At 43.3% G+C, this 15,242-nt stretch overlaps 1 protein-coding gene across 1 annotated transcript in view; it reads right to left on the bottom strand.

Annotated features, from left to right (window-relative positions):
• Positions 1–2,380: 2,380 nt before the first annotated feature.
• LOC125232171 (uridine-cytidine kinase-like 1) overlaps positions 2,381–15,242 on the bottom strand; it is a 35,958-nt gene continuing 23,096 nt past the window's right edge. Inside the window, 6 exon segments of the mRNA XM_048137801.1 lie at positions 2,381–2,870; positions 9,751–9,948; positions 11,034–11,179; positions 13,908–14,067; positions 14,775–14,803; positions 14,806–14,863. Of these exon segments, the coding sequence (XP_047993758.1) occupies positions 2,754–2,870; positions 9,751–9,948; positions 11,034–11,179; positions 13,908–14,067; positions 14,775–14,803; positions 14,806–14,863 (708 nt within the window). The 3' untranslated portion in view covers positions 2,381–2,753.

Raw genomic sequence — 15,242 nt, 5'->3', positions numbered from 1 at the left:
CAAATAATATATAAATACAGGAACTGGCAAACGTAAGCGTTTAAAATATAATATAATACTGAAAGTACAAATATATAAAATCGTGGCAGTACGTGGAATTATTATATGGGATTTCATTGTCCCCTATGGAATTAAATTTTTTGTGCATATTCAATTTAATACACTTCACAATAACAATTTTTTTTTAATATACAATTGACATTCCGGTTCGCAGTCAATTTTATCGCAATGCATTGCGTATATTGAAATACAAAAGTACAAGTAAATCATAAGAAGTATAAAACTGGAAGTACACGAAAGAAGTTGACTACTCTATTTTAAGTATATTATAAGCACCGCAAATTGTTTTTATTTTGCGTTCAAAAATATTTTAAAATTTATTTGAAATTATAAATATTTAATGCGTATGAAACTTTAGGGAGACCACATAATAGGTGTATTATTTCACATACTTTTTGGACCTTCCCTTTTTCATTAAAAAAAAATTAAACGAAATGTATAAAAACATTTGTCCTTTTAAAAGGACACCGGGACTTAGTGAAATATTTGATTGGATTCAATTTTAAAATTTGCTAAAAGTAAAATAGTCAGAACCGTAATCAACTTAAATGTCAAAGTTCAATATTCACTAGATACTTATTTCGATATTTAGTTAGTTTTCTGTTGCGACAAGTTACTATGGAAGTTTGTGTTATTTTTTGGTTTCAATCTTTTAGTTTATTATTCAGGTTAGTTACTAAATATAGCGGTGTTATCATTTACATTTATCTATTTAGGAACAACCAATTCTTTGGTTTATTTCACTTCATCAGTTTGTGACTTCATTATTAAATAATATTAAATAAATTAAGTAACTAGTTTGTACTACATCTGCATTTCATTTTGACTTTTTTATTTAGTTTTAAGTACTTTTCCGATTGCACACGAAATAAATAAATAATCAAGAGATCTTATAAATATTAAGTAACATATTGGACTAGATTCTAAGTCGTCTGATAGTTTTGAAAAAAAAAACCCACATGGGATATAGTAAAAAATCGAACTATCATTATTATATTTCATGTTACATTTCAATTAATAGTTCCAAAACATAGACTTCCATAGCAAAATGACGACTACATAAAAGTAAATATTCGATGACAAAAAATAATCACCTGGATGTCCTATTAAAAGGACATCGCAAAATAGTTGAAGCATTTTTAAATTTAATATAATATATCAGTTTATTAGTGTCTTAAAAAAGACAGATATTCCAGACCGATTATTCTTAAAATAAAAACAAGTCATTAAATTAAGGTCAAAGCAGTCTACTTTAAATTTGCCTATCATAAATATTTCATTAATTTGCTTCAAGGCACAACATAATCCCACATGTCTCAAAGAAATCTCGACTTAAGACTCTCATCTTGAGACAAAGTAATATCTTCATCATTGCCAAATAGAACTAAGAAAATTTCATGATATTTTTTATTATTAATAAATAAATCAATAGGGGCAACATGCGATTAAGAGTCGGTTGCACCAAACCATGTTACAAAATTTAGAGTTCATTGTTTTTTTTTATCGGTGTTTCCATAGACTCTACTGCGTCAAGTTGGCGTGTCTGTTAACTATGGTTGATGCAACTGGCCCTAAATGAATTCAAATTCATCAGTAATATTTTTGATCGAAATTTCATAAATACGAATAGACATAAATTATGTTCTATATAAAAGACAATTCTTAATGCTAAGGACAAAAGTTTACCATCTATGGTAATAACTTACACTTAGCTCTAGTCCGTAGTCAAAAAGCCGTTGTGTATAATTTTAGAATCGTCTTAAGCCTGATATTACATTAACATATATCTATTATCATAGGTCATGCCTCCCTTTTACTCCAACGTGAAAAAAAAGGACGGCATGTTGTCTATTCTATGATCATAATTCTATGATAGTGTAATATCGGTCTTATACAGTATGACCATACGTTACAACAGGCAGGCAGATAATTCGTGTTCATATATTTTGCTAACGCGACAGTACTAGATTCAGTCCGTGCTAACTCTACACCGACTTTGCTAGTGGCAAAATGTGGGACCGCCATAAACACAGTGACCAGCAACATCGCACAAAAAGGAAACATCGCATAAAAAGAAAGCAGAAACATCTGACAATCGTATTTCTAGAGCTATAGACGTAGACGTTGTTAATCCAAATCATTGGCGACTAGGATGGGATCAAAAAAGGCACCAAAGGCCTTCGCGCAAAAGGCGGCAAATTATGTATATTATAGAGCTCAGCGGCCAATCCTCTTCATAAAACGCGTTCCTTCCTAAAGGATTCTTTATTAACCGGTTCTCAACGACTGAGCATTTATTTACTTAAACAATTAACAGCCTAGCTAAACATGTCCTAAAGGTGCTGTCACAAATACCATTGCCGCGTTTGCTCCATCCATAGTTAGTCGGTGCGTATTGAACAAACGCGGAACTGTATGTGACTTGCTGGCAAGCCTTGACGTTGGCGGAATCATTGATGAACCATCATAATACTTCAACATTAATTAAAAATATAGGGGCGAAGGTTTAATTTCCCATAGAAAATTTAAACTTCGCGACTTTCTTAGTGCTAAGATTTGGTTGGCCGTTTATATAAGAGCGAGTCAGATATTTATGCAGTATTTTTGTCCAATGTTATTGCCGGTAACTGTACCAAAGGTTAAGTATTGCCTATGGTTCTACATACAGTAAATCAGCCTTACGCGGGCAGTGTTCACTCGTCGTCAGCGGGTTCGGTGCCGAAGTAGCGGTCCCCAAAGTTCCCGATGCCGGGAAGGACGTAGAACTTCTCGTTTATCTCGGGGTCTAACGCGGACGTTACTATTTTTACCTGAAAATATTTTTTATATCACTAGTACATAGTATAAAACAAAGTCGCTTTCTCTGTCCCTAACCCTATGTATGCTTAAATATTTAAAACTACGCAACGGATTTTGATCCGTTTTTTTTAATAGATAGAGTGATTCTAGAGGAAGGTTTACATGTAGGTATAGTACCCGTGCGAAGCCGGGGCGGGTCGCTAGTCAAATATCTAATGTAAAAAAATGTTAGACTGCAGCTAATGTATAAGATAGATAGAAATCAGAGGGCGGAATTGCTAATGGCAAAAATGAAACGTCAATAGAGTTGGAGTATGGAACGTTAAATTTTATCGACTATCGATTAAACTGAAATTATCAGTATAATGTTGAGTTGTTTTCGTCGTAAGTAAGACAAGGATACTTCTTATAACTTCTTGGCTGTTTTAACTAAATAGTTTTAAGTTATCATTTTGCATACCAAATGAGGTTAAGCATTAAATATTATGAAGCCTATGAGGTTAAGCAATAAACCTACCACTAAATATTATTAGACCTTGTACCTGGTAATGTTTAATGCAAATAAAGTATCTTTATCTTTATCCATTTGTTGACTGTTTTTCGTTTTGAATTAACCATTATTTTCAAACGTGAATTAGTTGCAAAAAGACTAGTGGCAGAAATGACAATTAAATGTCATAAAATTTACTTTTAATCTTATCAAAGAGGTCAAAATCAAATGGTCGAATAGCTTATCAAAGAGGTTAATGTTAAAGTCAGAAATGTAAAAGGTGGCTCAATTTATCGATAGCTGAAAATGTCGATTAAATTTAACGTTCCAACTCTAATGACGTTTTATTTTTGCTATGAGTAATTACGCCCTATAGATAGAATACTCTTTATTGGCACACAGCAGCAAAATATACAGAATAAAAATACAGTGGAGACAAAACAAATTATTATAAAGCCTGACCAGAAATATATGACAATTTTTTCCGTAGTCAACTAGGAACCCTTATAGTTTCGCCATGTCTGTCTGTCTGTCCGTCCGCGGATAATCTCAGTAACAGTTAGCACTAGAAAGCTGAAATTTGGTACCAATATGTATATCAATCACGCCAATAAAGTGCGAAAAAAATGTTTTATTAGGGTGATGGAAAGCGGTCACCGTAACCTATGGACGCCTGCAACTCAAGGGGTGTCACATGCGCGTTGCCGACCCACTAGAAACTTGTACATTCCTTTTTTGCAAAACCCCATACTGTAGTTCATCGGGAATACCTCGGCAGGGAGCTCATTCCACAGCCGGAGCGGTCACTAGTCTTTCCTGACTATTGTCAAGAGGGCGCTGTTATTCTGATGTGTGGGGTGACAGTTCAGTTTAGTATGAAGAAAATAGTTCTAATGAAATTCCGCAAGATGGCGCGTAGTCATATTATTTGTGCCGTTTGTATATCCGAGGTCTTTATAGAGAGAGTACGTCATAGACGTCGCATCGGACCGATAGATGGCGCCATCGTTCGTTGTAAGTCGCTCCGGCGTCACACCGCCGCGATGTTGGTAGTCCCGTTTTCCCCACCTGCAACATAAGGCTCCTCGCGCCACGACCCGCCACCAGCCACCCTCATTGTTTCGTCGAACGCCGAAGTGACCGGTTGTCGCGTATTCCGTTCGAACATTTTTACAGCATGGTGTCTCGAAATTAATCTTTTAGTTTCTATTTCCTTGTTACTTCTGGTCAAACCAGAGTTATTCGTGTTTTTATTTAAAAAGTGGCTTATAACATTTCGGAATTATGAAATTTTTCAATTTCATCCGTCAATTCTTTCTTCCCTTTTAATTTACGCTCGTTCGTCTTGAATAATGAGATATATTATGCCTCGCTAGCGATCATTATTCGTCTTTCGGGGTTCTCACGATAGAAATGAACGAGTGCTGCTTTATGATTCTACCCACTTTTTTTGTAAGAAAGTTCCATGCTGCAAAAATCGTTACCGTTAATCAGTTTTCTTTTTAAAATTCGCATTTCCGAGACTAAAGTAGGAAGTGTTATCCGCGTATTAAAAGTTTCGCGCGAGAATATAAGCGGTAACGTAGGTAAGTTGCTCCGCCGGGGACCACGTGCTCCGGGGACCACGTGCTTCGCGACCGCGTGCTGCGCGACCTGCGGGCGGCGGCGGCGGCGGCGGCGGCGGCGGAGGGCGCGGTGAAGGAATACCGCGCTCCAAGGAGGTTTGAATTTCTCCGACGAATGGGTGAGCAGCTTCATATTATTTTAGAAAGAACATGTTCGGTTTCCGATTCGGTGCGGAGGACGGCGGACACGTGTCGGCGCCGAAACTTACTGTAGCGCTGCGATAGCGCCACTGACCGCGGCAGTGTTGTCCGCCACGTCGGCGCCGCCGAAGTTGCGTAGAAGTTGCTTCCTCGTTAACGACCTCTGCGGTGCCGCTGAACAACGTTGTGGCCGCCGCATAGGCGTCGCGTGCGACGCTGTAAGTATGTCTGCTGCTGCCCCGACGCGAGCGCCGCGCCGTTAGTGATCAGTCGTCAATACGCAGGCTACCAGCGCGGCCACCTACGCCGCGATCCTGCTGAAGCTGTCCACCAGTATCGCTGGCCGCCACGCTTATGCTGGCGCCTCGATGGTGATGCAGAGCGTGCGTCTGCCGTGACAACGCCGCGATCCTGCTGAAGCTGTCCACCAGTATCGCTGGCCGCCACGCTTATGCTGGCGCCTCGATGGTGATGCAGAGCGTGCGTCTGCCGTGACAACGCCGCGATCCTGCTGAAGCTGTCCACCAGTATCGCTGGCCGCCACGCTTATGCTGGCGCCTCGATGGTGATGCAGAGCGTTCGTCTGCCGTGACAACGCCGCGATCCCGCTGAAGCTGTCCACCAGTTCGCTGGCCGCCACGCTTATGCTGGCGCCTCGATGGTGATGCAGAGCGTTCGTCTGCCGTGACAACGCCGCGATCCTGCTGAAGCTGGCTGCCACGCTTATGCTGGCGCCTCGATGGTAATGCAGAACGTGCGTCTGCCCTGACAACGCCGCGATCCTGTTGTAGCTGTCCACCAGTATCGCTGGCCGCCACGCTTATGCTGGCGCCTCGATGGTGATGCAGCGAGCTCATCTGCCGTGACAACGCCGCGATCCTGCTGTAGCTGTCCACCAGTATCGCTGGCCGCCACGCTTATTCTGGCGCCTCGATGGTGATGTAGAGCGTTCATCTGCCGTGACAACGCCGCGAGCCTGCCGAAGCTGTCCACCAGTATTGCTGGCCGCCACGCTTATGCTGGCGCCTCAGTGTTGATGCGGAGCGTAATACTGTTAACCGCTGCACAGGCGTCGCAATCCTTCTGCTGCGTCTGCCGTGACAACGCCGCAAGCTACTTGAAGTTTTCCACCGGTATCGTCGGCCGACACGCTGATGCTGGCGCCTTGATGTCGCCTCGATCGCACGAGGTAAGATTGCAGACGCGGCGACCTTCATCGCGCCACCGAGCGCAATACTGCGGCTGCCGCGAAGGCGTCGCTAATTTTCCTGCCGCGTTTGCCGTGACGACGCCGCGAACTCTGTCGATGCTGTTCACCGATGTAGCTGACTGCCACGCTGGCGCCGGTGCCTCCCGCGCTGACGGCGGCGACCTCGAGAGGGCCACCGAGCACGATACTGCGTGACGCGACAGGGTCATCGAAGACGCCTTTCGAGCTGATGACGGTCGTCTCAATCTCACCGCCGAACGTAACACCGTCTGCTGCAGTAACAAGCTGGTAAGATTGCTGATGTGCTCCCTTGGTGTCGCTGGCCGCCACGCCGACGTCGGCGGCTGCCGTCGCGCCTAAGATGTCACGCTCACCGCGCACACTGCCTTCCGCTACAATGGTGCCACGACCACGACTATCCAGGCCCCGTCTGCTACGGTATCGTTGCAGACTCTGTTGCTGACCGTGACCAGGCTGATACTACCCTCCAATGTGACGCTGGGCGCCGCTATCAGCTGACATCCCGTACACTATGGTATCCACTCTTCTCTTTAAAGTCTATTTTGACCAAGGACTCCTCCGTCGCCGAAGTGAGAACAGATAAATTCTAAAGATGCTACGTCCTAACGTGGCTTGGCCACCCATAGTTGAACGAGGTAAGACGTCAATAACCGGACGAGGAGCCGCACTGCTGCGAGGGTGTCCTGACGATGTTCGCGAGCTATCTAATCGGAGAGGCGCCTCGCGAGACGACCCTGTGATTCCTGTACATCGCTCATTGTGTAGGTCAAAGACATCGTAAAGGTTTGCGGAATTAAAAAAAAAGATCTCTTTCAGAATGTTTAGATCTGAATTCGAGCCAGCGTCCTGCGTCCTGAGCGTGCGTCTGTTTACCGGGCGGACACCAAAACCGATCGGTAATCTGGCTGCGGGGGTTCCAAGTACACGAGGATTTCCCGGAGGCTTGTGGCGCCCCCTGTCCATTCGAGAGATGAGCTTATTCGCCGAGCCTCTAATAAACAAATTGGGAAAAATAAACCCGCTTCGCCTTAGTGAACTTGAGATTCCAGCTCAAAGCGAATGGGGCCAGGAACTCAGGAGGACTTCAGTAGTTATCATCTGGCTCGACTATACTGAATTAATAGTGCTTGATTCGATCGTAGACCCTGATTTCATCAATTTCACAACTTTCGTAGTCTACAGAGGAAGGTTGCACCGCTGCAGTTTCCAGCATTACCTCGTACAGCTGCCGATAGCTGTAGGCCAATCGCTCCTGTTTTGCTTGCATCTGCAGCCCGATAAGACCTTCAATAATCGTAACATTGTACGAAGTAAAGCTCTTCTGATGGAAAAAATCTTCAACAGGCGGTGGCGCTGGCGACTGAAGTGACATGCAGCCGGATTAAGGTTCGCATAGCACTATATGCTATGCACAGTTCGGTTGTATGTTATGTTATGCTGTACGATGGCAGGACTACATCTCTTCTGTTACGAGTAACTACGACAGTAACTGCTGACTCCAACAGACTGTCGTACGAGGTCAGTATGCACCCCCTGGGAGCCAAGTGATCTTCGATGACCTCGCCTTCTTCTGCTTCGCCCGTCATCGTACCTCTTCGTCTGCGAGAGCCCTGCATTACGCCGTACAACGGTACGTATTAAGCCTCCGCCACACATAAAGCGCATTCCGCTTCGCTAACGCTACGCTATCAGCGCGCTGAATGCGCGCGCATTCCGCTCGCGTCCCGCGCGCGTTGCGCTCGCAATCCGCGCTCGTTAGTTCCCGCTAGCGCCCACTGGGCGCAACGCCAGCGTTTGTGCGGTGCACCGCCATTATTGCGCTCCGCCTACGCTCTCAAAGCGCGCATGTGTGGCGGTGTTTTAATTCACCCCTTGACCTGCTACCACGACGTGTTCAGCAACCACCAGCGATGCGACACGGACGTCACCTCTCAGTCTACGCTGTCGACCTTCATTGCACGAAGTAGAAATCCGTCGCATCGGGTTTTGGATTAGGTAATGGATTACCCTAAGTGTCAATGACTGACTTGAAGAAATCGACTGATACCTCCGTCCAGTGTAGTAGCAATCGACAGCGCTCGTAACTTTCATCTTCTAGGCTAGTTTTACCGAGCGATCAGTATCCTCAAATGCCCTCACTAAAAAGAGTTCAGAGTTCAGGAGTCTCGCTTGCAACCGCGCTCGCTTGACGCGAAATAGTCTGATCGAAAATACCAATATTGTAACAAATAGCCCTTGGGCGCGTGAGTGATGACCTTTTTCTGTGTTTGATATGGACGTAAGACGTTGGACTTTAAATAGTTATATCAAAGCTAATATTGAAATTTTGATAATTTTTACGAAGGGTTGACAAAAGCAGTATCAATTACGTTACCCTGCTACAGTACAGATAGTTACACTACTTTTACAGTTAATTTCCACACTTTGTGTCTGAAATTGGGTTTATAACCTGATAAAATAACGTCTCTGTTAATAATAATAGTGTATCTAAAGTTTTTGTATCTTGTTCAAGTCAGCCTCGCCTACATCTTTTTTGGTTTTTATCTGCGATGTATAATGTCATTTCTCTAACTATTCGCTGACTAAAGCTAAACGTCATCACGAAAATCTCTTTAGGCGTTTCTGGCACCGAGATATTCGCGGATCGAAGGCGATTTCGACTGATACATCTGTCAAATCGGTTCAACAACTGATTCACTTATTCTTCTATGCTATGCCAATAGGGCTACCAAAGGCTCGCGCGCCAGCTGACTCGCCACCAGGAGATAATAAACAGGTCTCTATAAAGACCTCGGATATACAAACGGCACAAATAATATAAAAATTTTACCTTCCAATAAAATTATTATTATTTTGCCTGGTATATCCGAGGTCTGAGTGATGCCTTCCTGGTAGGCTTAATATACCATCGGCACTTCTCCTCAACAATGAGGGTGGCTGGTGGCGGGTCGTGGCGCGAGGAGCCTTATGTTGCAGGTGGGGAAAACGGGACTACCAACATCGCGGCGGTGTGACGCCGGAGCGACTTACAACGAACGATGGCGCCATCTATCGGTCCGATGCGACGTCTATGACGTACTCTCTCTATAAAGACCTCGGATATACCAGGCAAAATAATAATAATTTTATTGGAAGGTAAAATTTTTATATATATCTGGCCAGGCTTTAAATAGAGGCAGACAACAGACAAGAAGATATTATACATAGCCTGCTTTTGTAAATATTTGTAATAAACTGTAATGATGGTTGTAAAAGGATCCTTCCGACTTTACACTCAATTATCAGCTCACTCTTGAATGAAAATAAATAACAATCTCTGGGATTTGTCCGTCTATCTGTCCGTCCGTCTGACTGTCTGACCGTCGTCTGTATGTCTCATGATATTAAACCTCATTTAATATTACCTGCGGGAAAGCGTAAGCTATCGAATGCACCCCTATCTCGGCCATCAGCAGCGACACCAGGCTGATGTGCTCCTCGGGCACGTCGTGGTCGAGCAGCACCCGTATAGCCATGATGGCCGCCGCGCCCGTAGCCACGGTGGCGTCCATTAGAATAACGCGGTAGTCCTTTATATCCTTTGGTAGGCGGAGGTAGTATAGCTGGGAAGAGGAAAACAAGTTAATTGTTTTTTTTTTCTGTTCAACCATAGAGGAATAATTATGTAAGAGAAGAGTTGTAACTCCATCCATACATCAATAAATGCGAGTTATTTGTATAGGCATAGTTATAGTGACATCTAGCGACAATTACGCGTAAATCACGCGTCAAATACAATCACACCTGTATCCCATAAAGGGATAGGCAGAGCACACGAAACTACTAAAGCCTCAGTGCCACTCTTGGCAAATAAGAGGTAACGTCACATGATTGTTATTTATGACAATTGTAAGTATTTTATACCATACAGTTTGACATTTTCGGTTTATATAACATATGAAAATCACAAACAGAAATTCTAGCCTTCCACTAATCGAAAATTTCATACATGTATGAGTACTTATATCAAATCCGCTTCGGAGCTCAGCCGTGAATATTTGATTTTGTCCTTTTAAAAGGATTTTCGGGATTTAGTCCCAATGACTTAAGACTCCTTGTCTGTATAAGTATCGTGTCCATGCGGATGTCTTTGCACACATCGCACACACACGGCAGGCTCCATAATCTCGAATAGATTCCTACTTCGCAGATTTTCTTGTTTTACAATATATTACAGTTCAAAACTCGTCTTGGCTTTGTCCTTTTAAAAGGACATCGGGGTTTGAATCGATATAATTAAAACTAAGGGTAGTTTAAGTATAAGGGTATAACTATAATAATGGGAGGCCTACTTGGGGAGACCGATTGGACGCCGTCCTGCTGGACACCCAAAATATCGTTGGGCGGATAGAGTGGAGGTAGACCTCCGTAAGCTCGGCGTAGGCGAAAACTGGCGGGATACCGTTCAAGACCGAGCAAAATGACGTGCTCTTGTGTTGGAGGCCAAAACTCATTTTGGGTAATCGCGCCAGCCAAGTAGTATACTTCGTTTCTTTTAAGATTAGAATTATCTGTCAAACGGGTAAACAAAGAAGCAGTGGTCGTAGACATTCCTTCTTCGATTTCGGCCGATACCACTGATTTCTTGGAACTTATAACTTATAATACTATGTACTATACTTAGTAGTAGTATAATAATAAAGCTCACCTCAGGTTCGTCAGTCTCCTGGTTGGTCTGTATAAGTATCTTGCCTATGCGGATGTCTTTGCACACATCGCACACAGCCTGCTCCATGGTCTCGCCGGCTCGAAGTATGGATACGCCGCAGATTTTCTCCACGTCGCATTTTCGGCCTGACAACAATAACAACGTTTTATTTTACTTGATAAAGTAAGTTTAATAGAATAGAATAACATTTATTCGTGAACACAGGCAAGACAAAAAAATACACATAATAACAATAAGACAGAAAATAATGAAGTGCCACGAAATGGCCTCATCTCAGCGTGTTGCTGGTAACTTCCAGCGCTGATCTTCCGATGAGACCATCAAGTGAGAAAGATTGAAGAAGGCGAGGACGAGACGACGCGAGGTGAGAGGCTGGCAACCTGTCACTGCAATGTTACAATTTGGATTTCTTTCAACCCGTTTTTGCCAAGAGTGGCACTGAAGCTTAGGAGTTCATATGCTCTGCCTACCCCTTTATGGGATACAGGCGTGATTATATGTATGTATGTAAAACGAAACAAAGATTAAAAAGTACACGACTACGACCTTAACCTTTTACCGAGCAAGACTCCAAAAATCCGATTTCAGCCACCATATTATCCATCCTATAGTCCTAAAAATTTTGTTCAAGAAAAAAAATACTTTACTTGAAGTCCTATAATATTTATAGGATGGTCTTTATTAGCCCTACAAAGGATTAAAACCAAAAGGTAATCAGTTATCTCAGGATAAGGTTTCGTTTTATTTGTAGGAACGTGTGTGTGTGTGTGTGTGTGTGTGTGTGTGTGTGTGTGTGTGTGTGTGTGTGTGTGTGTGTGTGTGTGTGTGTGTGTGTGTGTGTGTGTGTGTGTGTGTGTGTGTGTGTGTGTGTGTGTGTGTGTGTGTGTGTGTGTGTGTGTGTGTGTGTGTGTGTGTGTGTGTGTGTGTGTGTGTGTGTGTGTGTGTGTGTGTGTGTGTGTGTGTGTGTGTGTGTGTGTGTGTGTGTGTGTGTGTGTGTGTGTGTGTGTGTGTGTGTGTGTGTGTGTGTGTGTGTGTGTGTGTGTGTGTGTGTGTGTGTGTGTGTGTGTGTGTGTGTGTGTGTGTGTGTGTGTGTGTGTGTGTGTGTGTGTGTGTGTGTGTGTGTGTGTGTGTGTGTGTGTGTGTGTGTGTGTGTGTGTGTGTGTGTGTGTGTGTGTGTGTGTGTGTGTGTGTGTGTGTGTGTGTGTGTGTGTGTGTGTGTGTGTGTGTGTGTGTGTGTGTGTGTGTGTGTGTGTGTGTGTGTGTGTGTGTGTGTGTGTGTGTGTGTGTGTGTGTGTGTGTGTGTGTGTGTGTGTGTGTGTGTGTGTGTGTGTGTGTGTGTGTGTGTGTGTGTGTGTGTGTGTGTGTGTGTGTGTGTGTGTGTGTGTGTGTGTGTGTGTGTGTGTGTGTGTGTGTGTGTGTGTGTGTGTGTGTGTGTGTGTGTGTGTGTGTGTGTGTGTGTGTGTGTGTGTGTGTGTGTGTGTGTGTGTGTGTGTGTGTGTGTGTGTGTGTGTGTGTGTGTGTGTGTGTGTGTGTGTGTGTGTGTGTGTGTGTGTGTGTGTGTGTGTGTGTGTGTGTGTGTGTGTGTGTGTGTGTGTGTGTGTGTGTGTGTGTGTGTGTGTGTGTGTGTGTGTGTGTGTGTGTGTGTGTGTGTGTGTGTGTGTGTGTGTGTGTGTGTGTGTGTGTGTGTGTGTGTGTGTGTGTGTGTGTGTGTGTGTGTGTGTGTGTGTGTGTGTGTGTGTGTGTGTGTGTGTGTGTGTGTGTGTGTGTGTGTGTGTGTGTGTGTGTGTGTGTGTGTGTGTGTGTGTGTGTGTGTGTGTGTGTGTGTGTGTGTGTGTGTGTGTGTGTGTGTGTGTGTGTGTGTGTGTGTGTGTGTGTGTGTGTGTGTGTGTGTGTGTGTGTGTGTGTGTGTGTGTGTGTGTGTGTGTGTGTGTGTGTGTGTGTGTGTGTGTGTGTGTGTGTGTGTGTGTGTGTGTGTGTGTGTGTGTGTGTGTGTGTGTGTGTGTGTGTGTGTGTGTGTGTGTGTGTGTGTGTGTGTGTGTGTGTGTGTGTGTGTGTGTGTGTGTGTGTGTGTGTGTGTGTGTGTGTGTGTGTGTGTGTGTGTGTGTGTGTGTGTGTGTGTGTGTGTGTGTGTGTGTGTGTGTGTGTGTGTGTGTGTGTGTGTGTGTGTGTGTGTGTGTGTGTGTGTGTGTGTGTGTGTGTGTGTGTGTGTGTGTGTGTGTGTGTGTGTGTGTGTGTGTGTGTGTGTGTGTGTGTGTGTGTGTGTGTGTGTGTGTGTGTGTGTGTGTGTGTGTGTGTGTGTGTGTGTGTGTGTGTGTGTGTGTGTGTGTGTGTGTGTGTGTGTGTGTGTGTGTGTGTGTGTGTGTGTGTGTGTGTGTGTGTGTGTGTGTGTGTGTGTGTGTGTGTGTGTGTGTGTGTGTGTGTGTGTGTGTGTGTGTGTGTGTGTGTGTGTGTGTGTGTGTGTGTGTGTGTGTGTGTGTGTGTGTGTGTGTGTGTGTGTGTGTGTGTGTGTGTGTGTGTGTGTGTGTGTGTGTGTGTGTGTGTGTGTGTGTGTGTGTGTGTGTGTGTGTGTGTGTGTGTGTGTGTGTGTGTGTGTGTGTGTGTGTGTGTGTGTGTGTGTGTGTGTGTGTGTGTGTGTGTGTGTGTGTGTGTGTGTGTGTGTGTGTGTGTGTGTGTGTGTGTGTGTGTGTTTTATGTTTTATGTTTTATATTTATCATTATTCTTGACTAAGTTGTTTAAGATTATTTTAATTCCTTATTTATTGTATTATTATTTTTGTTTCTTTGACATGGGTTGTTTATGACATTAAAGGTTTTGAATTGAATTGAATTGAATTAACTTGAAAATCAAAATACCTTTGTAAGAGAATCCCTGAGGCGTCTCAACAGTCCGCTCCGAGTAGGGTAGCAACGATAGTGCAAATTCTATGACAAGTCTCATGAGGCGTTTGGAGTAGAATATGAACTCGTCCCGAGGCGTGTCCTTGTTACGTATGAACGTGTGGAGACCTTGCACCTGCGGACAAATGGCGGTTTATAGAACACTTGAGCATATTGAGTCTAAACTTTACACTGGCTTCTCAAATAAACAGTAGAGTATCCATATATAATATTATAAATGGGAAAGTGTGTGAGTCTGTTCGTTTGTCCGTCTTTCACGGCAAAACGTATCGACGAATTGACGTGATTTTTTAAGTGGAGATAGTTGAAGGGATAGAGTGACATAGACTACTTTTAGTCTCTTTCTAACGTCTACTTCCCTAAAATGGGGGGTGGAAGGTTTTATGGAGTATTCCGCAATTTTCGAATTTAACACGAGCGAAGCCGCGGGGAAAAGCTAGTTAATAAACATGAGAACCCTTGAAAGTTCGAGTTTGAGTTCATTGATATTTCAAGTAATAACTTAATTTAAATTTTGTAAAAACACCCGACATAGTGGACCAATATCCATCTAACATGGCTAAGAACACTCCCGACTAATTCAGCTTTCAAACTAAATCTAAATCTGTTCATCCGTTCGGGAGCTACGATGCCACAAACAGACACACACAGACAGACACGTCAAACTTACAAAACCCCATCGTTTTTACATCGGGGGTTAAAAATGACGATGAATCTTTGCATATTTTAAATTTTAGGTGATACAACTTGGATTTTTGGTCCAGTAAACGAATGATGCTTAAAAAATTTTTTAAATTATGATTGTCTGATAGATTCACTTACTTGTGGTGTATCTTTGAGTAGATATAGGAGTCTGGAACTGGCTGGCCGATGTGCGCAACCGCGAGCTTTTCACGAACTTTGAAGCCTCTCTGAAAAATAATATAACATTAAATTACATTTCCTTACATACATAATCTCAAGCCTGTATTCCCAAAAGGAATAAGCAGAGCACCATGAAATTGAAGAACTTTCGGTGCCATTCTTAGCAATGAAGGGGGTAAATGAAAACTAACGATATACAACTAAGAAATAGGACCGGCTCCAGCAGTGACCCTTGCGTTACTCCCATTTTATCTGCTTCAAAACGCTAAACTACTGTTTTATTCGCTATTTTTTCATTTTTATTTTATTGATAACATTTAATCGGATCTAATTACATACCTTTAAGTAAAATAAATATAACTTTACTAACTGAGAATGCCATGGTCTACCCAATCAAAAGCTTTACATAAGTCAAGAGTAGTACAC

This window comes from Leguminivora glycinivorella, chromosome 12 (genome assembly GCF_023078275.1).
Source record: "Leguminivora glycinivorella isolate SPB_JAAS2020 chromosome 12, LegGlyc_1.1, whole genome shotgun sequence".
Lineage (NCBI taxonomy): Eukaryota > Metazoa > Arthropoda > Insecta > Lepidoptera > Tortricidae > Leguminivora > Leguminivora glycinivorella.
The sequence above is the reverse complement of the archived record's forward strand: the minus strand, read 5'-3'. Positions and strand labels throughout refer to the sequence as shown.